We start from the raw sequence: 18,380 nt of genomic DNA on the forward strand, positions 1-18,380 counted from the left end.
CCTTTGACCCCGCTATTCCACTGCTGGGGATCGTCCCCAAAGAATTAAAAGAATCATACCACAGTGATATATGTGCACCCATGTTCATAGCAGCACAGTTTGTAATAGCTAAAACTTGGAAACAGCCCAAATGCCCATCAACTGGAGACTGGATAAAGAAAATGTGGTTTTTTTCTAAAATGGAGTACTACTCAGCCATAAAAAATGAGAAATTAGAGACATTTATAGCTAAGTGGATGCACATTGAGGCAATACTCTTAAGTGAAATAAAGAGGACACACGTGTAAATACCAAATAGTTTCTCTGGTGTGAGAAACTGAAAGTGTAAATAAGGACTAAATGTATAATAGGTAACGTGAAATAGGAAGAAAAGGGGCAAAGGGGAAGGAAGTGGGAGGGCTAGGGGAAAGGATAGAAGGGAATGGGATTAATATGAGAAAATGGAAAAATAGGAACAAAATCTTTGTAAATAGGGAGGAATGGAGGGGTTGAAGGGAAGGCTGGGCAATGGTGAAAAATAAGAACCAAGAGAGATTATGTAAAGGTGCAAATTTCCAATGATGAATGTCATTATATTGTATACCTAAAATGTACCAATGATTAGAATGAATAATCGATAATGCAAAATAGGAAGAAAAGGTCCAAAGGAGTAGGGATAGTGGGAGGGGCAGGGGAAAGGAAAGAAGGGAAAGGAAAAATGCTGAGAAATGGAAAAAATGGAAATAAAGTCTTTGTAAATAGAGAAGGGTGGAGGGGGTGGAGGGCTAGGAATGGGAAAAAATAAGAACCAAGATGCATTATGTAAAGGTACAATTGTCAGTGAGAAATGTAATTGTGTTGTATACCTACAATGTACCAATAAAAGAATTTAACAACAACAAAAAAAAAAAAAAGAAAAAGAAAAAGGAAAATACTTCACATTGCAGGAAGACACAGAGAAATTGGAAAGCACCGAATACAGATTAAGTAAAATAACAAAGAAAGCCCACTATGGCAAAAAAAAAATTGTCTAAAAGTTTGTAATAAATTTAAAATAGTTCCATCAAAAATAGTTCAAGTTTAAACTGGGTGGGACACATGCCTATAATCCCAACACTCTGGGAGACTGAGGCAGGAGGATATAAAGTTTGAGCCCAATCTGGGCTCAATGTGAAGATCCTAGTTTAATCTCAAGTACCGTAAAAAACAAACAAAATGTTCAATTTTAAGGTAAATCAGGGTGATTAGGTGAGTAAAATCTATTTCATGAAAACTTTCATTTCTGATTACCAATTTAAGCATGTAACATAGAAATTTCAACATTTAAAAATTTTCAATCATCATAAATTCTCACATCAGATTTGGCCACACCAGTGTTTCTTTAGGATTAAAGGGAACTGAATTAGTTATGAGACTGACTGGATAAATCATGGCAATGGACATGATAGATTACTACACAGCTGTTCAAAGGAACAAGTTGTTCTAAATGGTAATAATGAGTAATCTCCTGAATATATCACCAAGAGAAATACTAGTACAAAAGTGTTTATAGTCTATATTACCATCTGAGGGGGGAGGGTAAAATATATATGAATACATAATTTGAAACACCTGATCTCATGTATTTGCAGTAAGGGGACACTCAATCTGTATTTTCAAAAAATATTATATGTTAAATATACAATTCTTCACCCTAAAACAACAACTTTTAAACTGAAGAAATCAGTACGTATCCTACACAGTATTCTGATTGTTTCTCCCCAGGACACAAAGAATCACAAAGAAAATTACATTCAGCCCTTGGCTGGCGGCAGGGGGATGAGGGCAGGAAAAGAAAGGAGGGAGAGAGGAAGGAAGGAAGGAAGGGAAGGAGGGAGGGAGGAGGAAAAGGAAGAGGAAGAAGGCAACAAATAAGTACATCTGTTACTAAGTTGGGAAGGAACTCTTTAAAGGAGTGATGATATACAAGCACAAAATCAGAGCAGCTAAGTTAAAAAACAGTTCTGGGCTGCAGGTATAGCTCCATGGTAGAATGCATGCTTAGGACTAAAAAATACTAAGTACTTTCTAAAACATGTTTCCCAGCTCTGTCCGCAGAAAATATCTAGAACAAAGACAATACAGCAGTAATCAACTGCTAGTACCTCAGCCTGTTGTTTCTAAAAACTATCTGTCAAAAACAAAAACAAAAAACAGTTCCTTGGAGAAATGGCCATTGTACAAAATAAGCTTGGAACATTCTGTGTCAAAACCAGAGTTTATCAAAGACTAATGGGGATGCTAATGGATCAATGTGAGCATCAGCATGAACAACGCCTACAAGTCCCCGAAACACCTCAGATATCATATACAGCCCTTGGTTCACAACAACTCTAAGAAACACCCTTCATCCGTCACCAGTGAAGCTGCCAGGGCATCAACTCAAGGGACAAAAAAGCAACCATCCATGTTGTCTCTCCTGATTTCAAGCAACCAATAGCTAAGAGAAAGTCCTTCATTAAGAATTACAGCTAACAAATTTAGAGGGCAGGATGTAATTAGAAGAACCACCAATGTGCAACACCTAATGAAATAAGAGATTTGGACCATGATCCTAAGTAGGTGCTAAACTCATCAGGTGACGGGTTGATAAGGAGTGCAATATAACAAAGATTATCCATGACCCAAACCTGAAGTTCCGCTGATAGGAAATACAGGACAGAGTGGAGATTGAAGTGAAATCACAAAGAAGAATTCTCTCAGATCTGCAATGTGGCACTGGGAGGAGATGAACTCTGCAGCACAGCACTGCTGGCCTATCATGTGCAAGGCTCAAAATTGAACAGAGGAAGAACGTGCTACAATCTGCAGGAAAAGTTTCTTCAAAAGAAAATGGTATGGAAAAAAGAAAAATGAAACAACAACAACAGCAACAAAAAAAGAAAACAGTATGGAAAAGGGGGGAGAGAGGAAGACTATCACAGACTGAGTCCTGAGGGCAGTAACAACCAAATGCTCTCTGTGGACCCTACCTGGATACTATCTGAAACAAAGGTGAAAATAAACTTTTGAGACAAGCAGAGAAATATGTGTGATCAAAAACTATGAAGAGAAAATTTTTTACAGTAAAAGACACACTACCATTAGTCCTCCACAAAATCCTCTTCCCCACTTAGAACACATGGATCTCATCATTCTAGACACTTTCTGAAGCAGCTCTGAAGTCCTCTTTCGTGAGTATCTTCAGTTGTGCTATCATAGCTACCTCGATGTCCTGAATCTATTCGAAATACTTCCCTTTCCTGGTCATCTTTACTTTAGGGAAGGTGGTCATATAGTACGAGGCCCAGGGAATAAAGATGAGGACAACAATAGCTTATGAGTCTGCCTTTCCACTGGATGGCACTCAGCATTTCTGTATTTTTTATCACAACACATGAGAATGAGGACTTCCAGAGCTGCTTCATAAAGTGGCAAGAAGGACGGGAAGGGGAGTATTAGAAGAAGGGGTATTTTTGAGGGAGATTAAGAGTAATGTTTCTTTTACTATAATAAATTTAAAATTTAATCATCTGCTGTATATTTTGATCATACTGTGCATATTGTTTACTGGGTTTAGGCTATGGAAAGGAATTACTCAATTTTGTTAGTTATAATCATGGTATTGTGATTTTTAAAAGTTATTTTGTATACCAGATATACATACTGAAGAATACTTACAGGCTGTGAAAATGATATAATTGAAACAAAAATTGACAAAATGTTGGTATCTGTTGATAAATACATGGTGGACTATTATATTAGTTTTGCCTTTTTTTAAATTAGAAAAATATTTGTTGACTCTTCTAGTATGTCCTAGTACTACGTGGCTCCTAGGAAGTTAGAGCCTTTGGGAGACTGCTATCATAAAGAAGTAAACAAGCAAATTAAAACCTGAAGGGCGCAGCAGGCACTAATAGAGAATACAGGATAACAGGGAATCTCCTTAGATGGGATGAGCAGAGAAGGGTCCTCTGAGCCCTTTTTAAAAAAGACCTTAGAGAAGTTTCCAGGTCACAGTAAATCTGTGAGGGAGGTACACAGAGTACCCATTCACTCTGGCTCCTACATTACCAAGGTTTCCCACAAGAAGTGTGTGTTCATTACAAGTGATAAACCCGCACAGGCATGTCAGTCACCCACAGCTGAAAGGACAAGGGGGTGCACACTTCCTACTGTATCTCCCTACAATCATGTTTGCAAATTTTCACATACATAAATGAAAAGATTAATGAAGTTGTTATTAAAGAAGAAAAGAACTATAGAATTAGAAACATTAATTCAAACCATGTATTTACTATGTAGTTATGACTCTAAGTTGATCCATTTTCTCATTTAAAATGGAAATACTGGCTAAGAGAATTATAGGAAGAATTTTTTTTTTATTTTTTGAGGCAAAGTTTCGCTATAGTTCAGGCTGGCCTTGAAGTCACTATATACCCCACCCAGAATGGTCTCAGACTTGTGGCAATCCTGCCTCAGCCTCCTAAGTGCTGGGATTACAGGCATGTGCCACCGTACCTGGTTTGAATTTTTTTTAATAGAACATTTGGAGATAATGAGAAGGAAAATATTGTCAGAAATTAATATGTAAGATTAACCTTTTTACTTGGTTAATTATTCTGGAAAAACAATCTCAGGAATATTTCTTAAAAGTATTTTATGGAAAGCATTTTGTCAGATTTCTAGTTATACATGGTGAACAACAGTAATTATATCTCTACTCTCTCCACTAAGGCAGTGGTGGCAAACCTACAGCATGTGTGTTATTGTATTTTTCTTTTTTTTTGGTACCAGGGATTGAACTTGGGTCCTTATGCTTGCGCAGCAGGCAGCGAAACCACTCAGCTAGATCCCAGGCCCTATTGTATTTTTCTTTTAAGACAAAAGATATTGAGGGTTGTTCTTTCTAAACTAAAACCTCAGTATTCAAGTTTAATTGCAGTGTTGGCACTTTGTGATGAACAAGTAGGTTTGGGCTACAGTTTGGCACTCGGTCTCTAAAAGGTTCACCATCACTGCACTAAGGTAACAGTTAAGAAATAGCAATAATGTAAACCCAAAAGAACAAAGAGGAAGAAGCAAAACCAACACAATTTTGGAAAACAGAAAATGCACGGATGACTGTTACTGGACTAGGCAGAGAGAATAGAGAAAGCTGGAATTCAAATGTCTACATCCGGGAAGGAACCCAGACCAGAGCCTAGGAGTCAGGCCTGCCCAGACCTTCCAGGGGAAGTGTGAGACACTGGAAGACAGCAAGCAATACCTTCACAGTTTCAAGTGAAATTAGTTTCCAGCCTAGAAGCATATCCACAAGCAAACTACCAAATAATCAGGTAAAAATCTCAGAAATTTACTTCCCAGGAACCTTTCTTAGAAAGCTTCTGGAAGATATGCTCTATAGAACAAGAGTAAAGTTAGGAAACCATGGAATCTAGGAAATAGTCTCAATGAGAGTGGGGAGACAAAGAGACAGACTGACTCTAAGGACAGCAGCTCTGCACACCACAGTGAACTAGTCTCAAACCAGGTGGAAGGTGAAATCTAGAGAGGATGCTGCCAGAAAGGGGAAAACACAACTGACAGATAACCTGACTACACTAGGAGGAGCAGAGACTGGAGATGAATCATTGATAAGGACATGGAAAACCAAGTAAACAAAAAGGACAATCATCAATTGCAGGAAAAACGCAAAGTTGTGTAGGGAATGTGAAAACTCTCATGTACTACATGGACAGGCTGAAAATTGGTTAACATACACAATGGTTAACAGGCACATGTATATGTAGAAGAGAAACATCAAATCCTCATTTTCCACAATGGAAAATTACTAAAGTTTAAAATTGAAAAAAAAATATCAAGAAATAGCAATGTAAGTGAAACTAAGTAACAGGGAGGAAATTAGCAGAAACAGCCAAGAGAACTGAAAATTCTCTGCAGGGCTGGGAATTTAGCTCAGTGGTTCCACTGCCTGCCTTGCAAGCACAAGGTTCCAAGTTCAATCCCTGGTACCAAAAAAAAAAAAAAGAAAAAACCCCAAAATTCTCTGTGGCACAGACACAGGGGAAGATAAGGGGATGTTATGTTATAATCTTGGTAGGGTTTTGTTTTTTACAGGACTGAAGACTGAATCCAGGGCCTTTACACTGAGCTATATTCCCAGCTCTTTTTATTTTGAGACAGGGTCTAAATTGCCCAGGCTGGGCTCAAATTTGGAAACTACCTGCCTCAGCCTCTCAGAGTCCTGGGACTACAGGCGTGCACCACCACCTGGCACTGATAGGAATTTTAACTGTCATCATTTGAAGATTAAAAAGCAATTATCAAGTAAGAATGCTATGAAGAAAACTAATCACAAACGTTAACTGAACATTTTTCATTAAGAAGAGGCATCAAGCCAGGCATGGTGGTGCATGCCTGTAATCCCAGTACTCAAAGAGACTGAGGCTGGAGGAATGCTGTGAGTTTGAGGCCAGCCTGAGGTACACAGTGAGTTGAAGGCCAGTCTGAACTACACAGTGAGACCTTGTGAAAGAAAAGAATAGAAAAGAAAAGAAAAGAAAAGAAAAGAAAAGAAAAGAAAAGAAAAGAAAAGAAGAGAAGAGAAGGTAGATAGATAAAGATAGATGGCATCAAGCCGGGCATGAGAGAGAGAGAGAGAGAGAGAGAGAGAGAGAGAGAGAGAGAGTGAGAGAGAGAGAGAGAAACACGCGTGCCCATGTGTGTGCAAGCGAGCATCAAGCCAGGCATGGTGGCGAATGCCTCTAATCTCAGCACCTTGAGGCTGAGGCAGGAGGATCACAAACTCCAGGCCAGTCTGGGCTACACATCAAGACCCTATCTTTATAAAAAGAAACAAACAACCAGCAAAAACACACTACTACAAATTTATCTAAATTCATAATCACAGTAAGATGCCTACTGCAAGGAGAGATGCAGACAAATACACAAGCAAAACCAAATTTTCTTATTTCACCCTGTGGTAGCCATCCGCAATGTGGTACCAATAATCAATAACCACTCCCTCCTGTGCAATCTGCTCTGAATTCAAATGTGGCAGAGACGACACTGTGCACCTTCCAGGCTAGAACATAAAATCCTGCAGCTCCAGCCTTCTTGGATGACTCGCTCCAGAGGAGCCACAGCCCCTACTATGAAGCAGTTAAGAATGTGGAGGAAAAGCTATGTGATGAGGACTGAGGCCTCCCCACAACCATGCACCACCAGCCTGCCACTGTGAGCAGGGGCAGGGCCTTACTGTCAATAGATTTTAGGACAGCTGAGCCCCAACCAACACTTGGCTATATAACCTAAAAAACTCAAGCCAGAAGGACTCAAGTTAGTTATTCCACAATTCCTGACCTACTGAAGCTGAGAGATAACTTTGTTAAGCAGTGACTGGACTTTTTGAGCAGTAATACCTGCAGTTATTCAAGGGCCTACCAAAGAGTGAGTACACGGGTGCTTTGCATCAATCATCTCATCCAATTCTTAAAAGTATCCTATAGGCAGCTTTGCAGTAGTAGAGTGGACAGTGGAGAGAAGGCTGGTAGATGTTTCTGAGTGGACAGAGTGTTTGTGGGGGACCATCTTACTGATTATGCCCAAAGCAGGCTGTAAGTATGCAGGCTGTAAAAAGTTAACCCTGCAATTGGCTCATTTTAAGAAGTGAGTCTGACTAAAGCTTATGTGACTCAGAACACGTAGGTTAGCATGACTTTCCCACTAACAGCCACAGCAGAGACCCGAGAAATGGCCTGTGAAGTTGTGGGGCTCAATATGAGCTAATATAGTAACCGAGGTCTGAGTAACTCATACCCAAATTTCATTCCCACAACTAAACCCTTCTTAACTAGAAGGACAGGGTTCATTACAACCCTGTATTTTGTCTATTTTGTTCCTAATTTGAGAATGCTTTGTCTTTTCCTTTACAAGTCTTGCCTGGATTAGTATCCATGGCAACTGTACAGCTGTACATCCTCGCACATAGTTCCCCTTTACCCCAATCTGATTACCAAGAAAAATCAATGGCTTGGACTGAGCAGGGCCTTTGCTGGTTCCTCAGTAAGGGCCATCTTGGCTCCCTACTTTTTTCTTTAATTCTGTCTTTGAGTCTTTTTTCAACCCTGCAACATACACTGGGCAAGAGACTGGAACCTACTGCAGGGTTCTGCAGTAGTGTTGGTTTGTCTTTTAGCAAGCTTAATTCCACATCTCCAAAAGCCTAGAGGACTCAAGCTGCTTATCCAAAATTCCAGCTTCACTGAAGAATGTCCCTGAAGCAGAAAAACTGTTGATTGTATTTAATCTCAGCTGCTTAGGTCATATTTTAATATTCTATGTGATGAAAAAGTATAGCCCTTCTGCTCAGTATCAAAGTACAATGACTGCTTGAAAAAAAAGTGTTTTGGTTTTAAGTTGCGAGCTAAACTAGCTACTTTCCCCAAAGAACACTTGTTTTCACTTCAAATAACAACAAACTGGCTCTTCAAATGTGAGTATATAACAGACAGGTTCTCAAAAAGAAGCTCATCTGTCATTCCCTCATTCTACCACTGTCTGGTCACTACACTCATTGGTCTTTGAGAAGTAGGAGCTCAGGGAGTTGTACAGATCCTCCAAATATGGACACACCATGTGCTACAAGGTCTCAAGGCCTCCTGCCCACGCCAATGCCTGGACTAAGACACTCCTGCCCAGATGGCTCCTCCGCCACCAATGATTGGACTTCCCCTACAAGCTGCCTGGAGGGTCACACACTGAGCTTGAGCCCCCATGATCCTAACACATGCCCATACCACTAGGTGCTGAAGGCCTCATCTCCAGCTGGCACTCCAAGGGTGGCCTACTGGTAGGATCTCCAGACCACTACCACCTGCTAAAAGCAACAGATCTCTTGGCTATCTAAAAAGAGGAACAAGGCTTAAACCATTCCAAGTTCGTCCTTTCTTGGGCATTTTCCCTTAGCCCTACAGTTTCCTTCAATCTTAAAAATTATTTTTATCATAGTTAATACTTCCTGTTTAAACTCTGTACTCGGTAGTTTCTAGCTCCTGCTACAACACAGTGAAGTACTAACAGTACCTCATACATGTATGTCCCCATGACCAAACTGTGCTCTTTTCACACAAAGATGCTATCATAGCCATCTCTTATCTGCCACAAATACATGACTACTCAATAAACATTAGTTGAACAAATTAAACAGCGTCCTTGAGAGACCCAAATAGAAAAATGGACTGCCTTATTCTCTTTCTTCTAATCTGCAATTTCCAGAAAGCTAACTCTTTAAGGATAGGTAACCAAAAAGACATATAGAAATGAGGAGCTGGTAACTTAAACTTGGGAGAGTATGACGATTTATTACACTTCTGAAATGAGTTAATAACAGATACTTTCTGATCAATACTTCAGTGGAAAATCCTATGGTTGGTTCAGGCTCTGAAAGATGAAGTATGCTATTTCATGGGCACAGCTGACAAAAGGCCTACACTCCCAGGGCTGCAGACTCTGCTATTGAAGGCTACATAGCGCTACTAGATTAGTCAATAGGGGGGCTCTCTCAGCATAGAGGTCACAGACAACAGGCTGCAAACATGTTTTTGCTCTGAAGTTTTAAAATTTAATTGCCAACATTAAAAACCAGAGATTTTTCAAGTTAAAAATCTAAATTTCTGGCTTTTCAAGATAAGTATCAGAAAATTGTACAATACTAGTCTCATACTTCTGTCCGAACTTAGTAGCATCCGCTGCTACAAGGTATGAGCTCTCCTGTGACTACAATTCCAACCAGGGTGTTTCACCTGTCTATGCCTCTCTGGCTCCTGTAAGCACAAGTCTGCAGCCACTGGCCTAACAGGTTTCTACAAATAAAAGGCTTTGAAATCAGAGATTTTTGTTCATGTTTCTCTTCCACCACATGGTAGCCAGTGAAACTTAGGAAGGGGACACTGGCCAAGTGAATAACAGAAGTCACAGAACTGGATGTAGTAAATGCTAAATCCTACCAGTTTTAGAACTGCCATTATTAAGCTGGGAACAGAGTGGTATGGGGGTAGGGAGTATTCTCACTTTCCTCACTTAAGAGGATAAAGTCACTCACTGGTACCGGAATACCAGTATTAACCACTGCTAGTGGGCAGGCTCTGAAGAACTAAATCCAGAGAAACACTATACTAAAGGAGAAATACTCAAAAGCCCAGAGTCACCCATACTCTACTTGCCCAAAGCCCTAAAGAGTAGCAATAACATTAGAGTCCATACTAGGAAGAAAGGCTGGGGACTAGGGCAAGAACCAGGTCAAGTGGCTCCCAGGTGCACTTAAAAATCCTGCTTAAGGCAAAGGGCCTGGAGAAAAGTGCAGGCAGCTGTGTCACACCTGGCGACAGGATTAACTCATGCCCATGTAACTAGAACTGTGATGACTGCTGGGGATGGTGGTGGCTCTCTATAATCCCAGCACTCTGGGAAACTGAGGCAGGAGGATTTCAAGTTCAAGCCTAGCCCAGACAACTTAGAGACTGTTTCAAAATAAGAAAGGGCTGGGGATGTAGCTCAGTGCAAAGGTTCAAACCCCAGTACCTCAAAAAAAAAAAGTGCGGAAGGTGCTAGGCTGGGGTGTGAGGTTCTCATCTGGAGCCAGGTACAAAGTGAGCAGGGAGAGGCAGCTGCAGAAGCAGGGGCCAGAAACCCTAAGTCCCTAGAGAGAAAAACTATAACAACTTCAACACTGACATACTGCCTCTTTCCTTGAGACATGGATATTTCACTGAGCTGGGAACTCTGTATCATCACTATAAATCCCTTTTCACTTGAGCTAGTTAGTTACCTTGCAGGCCAACAACCTAAACTAGAGCAGAAATTGGCAGTAAAATGCAGAGCTGAAACCAAGAGGCCCTTGGACAAAATGTGCTGGGTTCTGAACGCATGGTTGTACATAGTACTTGGAATCTGTCAGGTAAAGACAAGCCTTAGAAAGTTACATATGACATGTACACATTACAGGCAAATTGTTTCATTTCATTGCTTACCCAGCCTATAGCCCTTTCCAGAGCATAAGGAAGAGAGATTAGAAAACATGGGACTTGTGTCTCTTCCAGCAAGAGAACTGGTTCAGCAATAGATATTTGACAAGTCTAGTCAGATCAGGTTAAAACAACAGGTGAAAAAATTACCTAGACGTATGATCTTTTTTTTTTTTTGGTACCAGGGATCGAACTCGGGACCTTGCGCTTGCAAGGTAGGCACTGGAACCACTGAGCTAAATCCCCGGCCCCCTAGACGTATGATCTTAACTGACAGGTAAGCTGGTCACCATATAAGGAGAATGGTCAGCAACAATCACATTGGGCGGTATTCAAAATGAGGCCTATGTTTTCTTCCACTGTCTTTGGATGTCTAGAAACTGCAACAACTCTTTTACTTAAATGTTTGTTCCTTATAGTCCAGCATAAAAAATGGCAGTACATAGTAAAAGTATAAAAATAAGTGTGATGAGGTACAAGGAACAGCACATGTAATAACTCTACATACGCTTGCACAAAAAATTAAATATCAAAGGCTGGGGATATAGCTCAGTGGTAGAAAGTTTGCCTGGTATACATGAGGCCCTGGGTTCCACCCCCAGCACTAACATAACAGGCTTATTTATTATATTAAATAGAGAAAAGTTGGTAACATCCTTGATATTCTAAGCTCTGTTAACTTAAGCATGATGTATCTATGCTAGCAATAGTATACAGCCATTGGAAGAAAAGCACAGGTAATTTCTTTCAATCGGAACTCATGCTCCTTGACTCAGAAACCAAATAGATTCAGATAGTAAGGCATACTTGTATTTAGTGATCTAGAAAGATGTTCATGCTATATTGTTACAAAATATGTTGTATTTTCTTTAAAAGTAACACATTTATATTTGTATATACATATAAAAGTGAGACTTTCTGCACTGTCTGTGATGTTGTCTTTTTGTGACTTTTTTTGGCAGTATTGAGAACTGCACCTACAGCCCTTACACTGAACTACACCTCCAGCCCTATTCTTGTATCTTCTATTTTCCTACCTCTTTATTTTACTCTTTTATTTATATTTTGAATTTCTCATAACAATGTAAGTTGTCCAGGCTGGGTACTGTGGTTAAGCAAGCAAGCAGTCAAGAATGAAAAAACAAGGGAGCCTGAGGCTTTTTATCTATTGCCCTATAACAGGTACTCTCTAGAACAAACGTTTGACTCTAGCCAGAGTTGGCAGTAAAAAAGCAGAAACCAAGTAGTATGTATCGCACTCTGCTTAGAGACCGAATAAGAAAGGGTATTAGGTTAATGAGGCTGATATCTACACTGGCTCACACTCAACCTCTTCTTCACTTCTTTTCCTTACTGTAAAAGCTGTAAAGCTAAACCACTCCCTGGCTCAGCCTTCTGGAAGCTAAGAGTGGTCACTGACATTCTGGCCAAAGAGGCAAAAGCCCCCAGGGAGGGCTTTTCTTCCTGTTTTGCCCTTGTAGCTGTAGAGAACTTGGACATAAGGTCTGGAGGTGCAGCAGCTCTTCTGCAAATAAAACAATGCGAGCAAAACAGAAAGGAAGAAAAAGCCTAGACCTCTGCTGAGATGGGTACCAGTCCTAGCCTGCCCATCTCCACCGTTTTTGTTATATTAGAAAAAGAAAACTCTATTTGTTAGGTCACTGCACCCTATTTGTTAGGTTTTCAGTTCCATGTAGCTGTAGGAATTCCTGATAACAGAGCTCAGCACAGCAGTTGTCCACTACCTTTCCTCCCCAGCACACACAAGGGGTAGAATGTATCACCTTCATCACAGCTACTCTCTGCAGCCGTGATTCTTACTTTTTTTTTTTTCTTTTGGTACCGGGGATTGAACTCTGGTCCTTGTGCTTGCGAGGCAGGTGGCAGAACCACTGAGCTAAATCCCCAGCCCCATGCAGCCGTGATTCTTAATGGAAGACAGTGGTCATGGGGACCCATGACCAGTCTCAAAAGCACATGTCTGTGAAACCACTCAATTTGGTCCGTCTAAATATTCAGTAAGGATTTTTTGTTCAAATGCTAAATAAGCAAAATACTTTCTACCCAAGATGTTTTCTTTTAAATTCTTTCAAATTTTATTCCAAGATATTACTCAGAAATTACTTAAGTGACTATTGACTAACTTCTCATAGAAATCACTCTATAAAAAAACTGGGGTACTGATCCCACAGAAATAAAAATTAAATTTGTGTTTGAAGGCACTAATATTTATAATCATTCTATTATTACATTTATCATTGTTATAAAGATCTTGGTAACTGTGGAATTATGTTATGTATCTCATTTAATGTTTGTATTATTCATCATTCCCTTTCAATGCACTTTACTGTTGTTTTGATTCTCTGTGTTTGGGAAATACAGGTCATCTTCAAGTATGCACATTTCCACAAATTATCCATAGAAAGTATTGAACTCAATTTTAAACGCATCCTCGTACATGCTCTTTTAATTTATTAAGCTATAAAATATTAACACTTCCAGGATAGAATCACTAGCTATTTTAGAAAGTAAAGGGAAATAAAAAGATCTTTCTTGTACACAACCAATTTAGCTTTTCCAAAACTAATGCAAACTCATTATCAGTAAAGAGATAAAACGTAAAGACAAGACACTAACAAAACCACCTCTGTTAACATATCAATACAAATTACTGCAACTAAATACATAAGGTAAAGGTTATTGCTCTCATGTCTATGTCCTAATTCTGAGGCAGGGATCTTCTAAGATATGCCAAAATATCTAAATCACCTCACAAGCCAAGCATGCATGTGCAAACACACCTACACCCACACCCACACCCACACCCACACCCAAACCCAAACCCAAACCAATCCAACTCTGCACTTGGCAGTTTAGAGTATGTATTCATTCATCAAAATCTACAGAAAAAGCTGGGAGTGGTATGCTTGCCTGTTATCCCAGCCTTCACTTTGAGTTTGAGGCCAGCCTGAGCTAGCTAGTGGGTTCGAGGCCAGCCTGAACTACACAGCTGGACCCTGTCTCAAAAAACCAAACAAAAAAAACTAAAGAAAAAAAAATCATAATCCTAAGTTAAATAATAGGGAAAACAACTCTAAAGACAATGAAATACTTGACTAGAGGGCCAGGGATTTAGCTCAGTAGTTCTGCTGCCAGCCCCACAAGTGCAAGGTCCTGAGTTTGATCCCCAGTACCAAAAACAAAAGCAAATACTTGGCTAAAGAAAAGCTTCCAAAAAATTGTGATAGCCTTGGTCTTTTATGTTTACATGTAGTATTCACTGAAAACTCTGCAAAAAATAAAGCGAAAACAACATAATGACACTTAAATGCAAAGTTAAAGAAAAGCTCCTTCCAAAACACTGTGATAGGCCCCTGTCATTTATGTCTGCATGTAGTGTTCACTGAAAAGTTTGCAAAAAGTAATCACTTTCTCAAAGAGGTATTTCCCACCATAGGTCTGGTTGAGAAAATTACTTAACTGTCAATAAAATCAAGACTTCCATCCAATACCCTAGAACAGTGATCTCAAAATCCACTTATTTATTGCAAAGTTCTAACACTGTAAGTAAACCTGAATACTGAGGTTTTAGTTAAGAAAAAACAATCATCCATTAATGTCTTTTGTCTTAAAAGAAAAACAAATACACAGGGTTCACTACCACCGCCCCAGAGGTTAGCCAAGTTTATTCTTCTGAGACCACAGTAGAGTTGAGCATGGTGGCAACACGCCTGTAATCCCAGCATTCGGGAGGCTGAGGCAGGAGGATTGCTGTGAGTTTGAGGTCTACCTGGGATAAACAGTGAGTTCAAGGCCAGCCTGAACTACACAGTGAAACCCTGTCTCAAAAAAAAGCCTGCAATCTGGGAAGCAGAATCTGAAGCCATAGTGAAAGGTTTGATCCTGATCTGGAATGTGCTAATGTCTACCCAAAGTGCTAGTTTATACCTAGCACCAGAGAACAACTCAAAGCAGTGGGCTCCAGTCGAAGATTCCTATTCAAAAGATGGCAAAAAGAACAGCTATAGATACAGTTCACTTGAAAAAATAAGAACACATTTAATTGCTATAGAGTATCAATAATCAGGCTTTCTTTTTAAAATTGCCATTAGTTTCTTTGGAGAAAAATAATCAACTTAGATTTTCAAATGACAAATAAGGTACAGGCTCACATCTTCCAGAAACAAAAAGATTGGCCCAATAGTTTTCAAAATGGCAGAGATATGTGTATATGTACCTGTTTCAACATGGGAAAAATAAAGTTTAAATCTCTTCAGCTCAGCTTGACAAATGCAATTTACTTACTAAAACTAAGCAAACCCAAGAAAAGGCAAAACAACATTACCATACTTGGTGCCTCCAAGTTTAGGTATATTGAAGAACTTCTTATGTGAACTGTCATTTAATGTTTCAATAAGGTACTCAAAGGCATATCCTGAAAAACAAATTATATTTTCATTAAAAACAGCAATAAAGCATCTTACGCAAAGGGAAAACACCTGGAAACCAGCTCGGCCCAGGAGAATCTGCATGGTGGGAATGTTCTATATCGACACTCTCCAATAAGGTATTTATTAGTTACATGTGGCTCCTGATCGCTTGAAATGTGGCTCCAGGAATTTAATTTTTAACTATATTTAATTTTAATTAACGTCGAATGTGGCTAATGCTCACCAAACTGAATAGTATTGTTCTAACCTATGACTCTTATGAAGAAAAACTGGTTAAGATTATTCACTCCTAAAATGTGTTCAAGAAAACCTGGAAGAGACAAAAGAATGATTTTAAACAATGGATAGGCATGCTCTAGAAAGAAGTCCTGAAAGTTGCATAAAGTACACACAGGGGAGGGTGAGTGCACAATTATGTCAGAGGAACTGATTTTTAAAAATAATTTTCTACAGCACATTCAACAAAAAACAAAATAAAAAACCTCTCAGGTAAGATCTTAACAGGCTTTAAGACTAAAGACAAAATGGAACAACTTCGCATATTCTCCTTAGGTAACAGGTCCTGGTTTTACACTCTTGTAGGGAAGATAGCGTCAGAGACCTGGGGGTCCAGTTTGTATATTCCCAACCCCTAAGGTTCTGGGGGAAAAGGTGCGGGAGGCAGCCTGGAGGTTGCAAAGTGTCTTTCAGGTCTTTTGTGGATTCACTGTGGTGGTGGTGGTGGTGGTGGGGTGGGGACAGGACCCTCAACGCTGTTAGGCCGTCAACTTCAGAATGGCTGTTTTTCCTTGCGGTAGGAGACCAGTGGGTGGGGGGACGACCGCAGCAGTAGACTGTGAGGAGCCGGCTGAGCAATGTTCGGCCTCTACGCCTCCCCCCCCCCCCGCCCCGCCATTCCGCCTCCAGGACCGGAGGGAGGGAGGGGCTTGGGACCGGACACCAGGTAAAGCCAGAGCTGGGGGAGGCTGAGACAGTCAGGCCTGGCCCCCTCTCAAATCGAGAGTGGGGAGGGGAAGATCTGGGGCTACTTCCAGGCCTGGGATCGCCGAGCCGGGCCCTGAGACCACCGAGTTGGGCGGCGGCTGGAGCCGAAGGTGCAGGCCCCATCAGCAGCCAGGCGCACGGCCGCATTAGGGCCCACGGGATGGGGGTCGGGAGGCCTAGCTTTCGCAGGCCCGGGCCGCCAGCGACTCCAGGCCGGAGGAGACGCCAGTCGCCGACAGCGAGCGTGCCCAGCGGCCAGACCCACGTCGGCGGCGAAACTGACCTGCACCTGGGGCGTCCATCGCCGGAGACCATATTATCCCTGCGGGGAGGGGGCGGCGGGAAGGAGGGGAGGCCGGGCCAGGGTGAGGGAAGGAAGGCAGGCGGAATGGCGAGGGAGGAAGACAGGAAGCAGTCTCGCGCAAACACCGCGAGAGCCGCGACAGGGCCCGGGCCTGAAGTCGCGGGATTTGCCGCCTGACTCCCGCGAGATCTGGAAGTCTGGAGACAAAGAAAGAGACGGGGCGGAGCTACCCTGTAGGCGACTTCTCTAATGTTGGCTGCTATCCTCGCGAGAGGGGACGGGGTTGCGGGAGATGGCCGCCTTGGTTTCCCTAGCTCGGGTCTATAAAAGATGCTTCGTTGCCGCCCCGAGTATTTCATTGAGGTTTCGCGGTCTAGCCTTCTATGGCTTCCTGCAGGGTGTCCTTGGGAGCAGGGGCCAGAACTGGAACTACTAGGAAAACAGCTTAAGAAGAACCGCTTCCCCTTACGCTAAAGTGGCCAGGGACGCCTGGGTAGCCGCACAAGACATGGCGGCCCGATCCGGAACTGACGCACTGGGCTCAGGGTCGGAGGAGTTGGATTTCCACGCATCCTGCAGCTTCAGCCTCACCTCGGGAGCAGCTAATCGTACTGTTTTTCCACTCCTCCGACACAGCTTCCAGGCCCTGCCTTCCCATCTATGCCTTCTCCCCTCTGCCACCCTCCAGTCTTAGTTTCACCCCAGAAATGCCTTCGATCTAGGTCGACTGACCTCACATTCATCTCTTGGTTGACTTTTCTAATCCACTCCTTTGACTCCGCAGCCTAAGCCCACAGGTGTCTGTCCCAATTCTATCGGACACGTGCGACATCCCGCAGGCATCCCAGATGCAACGATTCCCTCAAAATGCCGATTTCTCTGGTATTGCCTGTATCAGTGAATGGCATTGCCATGCATCCGGCCACCCAAGCCAGAGACCAACACATTTTCTTTGAATCCTTTCCTTTAGTCATTGACCCACTCTGCCAACCCCAAACCCAGTTTCTTCTATTAGTCTTTGTAGAGATTCCCCTTGCTACTTTACAGGTCTAAACTACTCTTAATCTCAAAACGATTATAAAGTCAGGGCGATGGCGCATATTAGACGCCTGTAGGATTGGAAGTTCAAGGCCAGCCTGGGCAACTTAGGGAGCACCCCCCCCCCCCGCAAGAAAAAGGGCTGAGGATATATCTCTGGTAGAGTGCCCATGGGTTCAATCCCCAGTACAAGGAGCAAGACTGGGGGAATGGGGGCTCTTAGGACATGAGTACTCTTCATGATCTCTGTGTTCATGACTACAAACTAAAACCCAGCCGAGTTAAATGACTTACCCAATTCACCTACCAAGTGACTGACTCAGGATTTCAACTCATTTGAAATGGGTGCACAAGTTCACATGTCTAATTTAGACTTTCATGATCTGGTTTATTCCCTTACACACTGAACTTTGAGGTGGAATGACTCGCCTCTAGAGTATCTACTTTTCTGTTTTTTCATACACTTTCAGAGTAATCTCTCTTCATTTTCCAGGTCCCAGTCCATGTATTATTTCCTTTAGGAAATCTCTGACCAAGCCCCAGTTCTGGGTAGGGAATGTGATGAAATGCTTCCCTAGC

The 18,380-nt window shown here is 41.7% G+C and overlaps 1 protein-coding gene across 1 annotated transcript in view; it reads right to left on the bottom strand.

Moving 5' to 3' along the window:
- Nucleotides 1-16,862, bottom strand: part of Ireb2 (iron responsive element binding protein 2) — a 52,965-nt gene extending 36,103 nt beyond the window's left edge. Inside the window, exons 1-2 of the mRNA NM_001310260.1 lie at nucleotides 16,743-16,862; nucleotides 15,370-15,459 (exon numbers count right to left, since the gene is read on the bottom strand). Of these exons, the coding sequence (NP_001297189.1) occupies nucleotides 15,370-15,459; nucleotides 16,743-16,761 (109 nt within the window). The 5' untranslated portion in view covers nucleotides 16,762-16,862. The remainder of the gene's footprint in view (nucleotides 1-15,369; nucleotides 15,460-16,742) is intronic.
- Between the last annotated feature and the right edge of the window lie 1,518 nt (nucleotides 16,863-18,380).

The sequence above is a fragment of the Heterocephalus glaber genome, unplaced genomic scaffold (assembly GCF_053883595.1).
Source record: "Heterocephalus glaber isolate CG9 unplaced genomic scaffold, H.glaber_assembly_v1.0 deba00001140, whole genome shotgun sequence".
NCBI lineage: Eukaryota > Metazoa > Chordata > Mammalia > Rodentia > Bathyergidae > Heterocephalus > Heterocephalus glaber.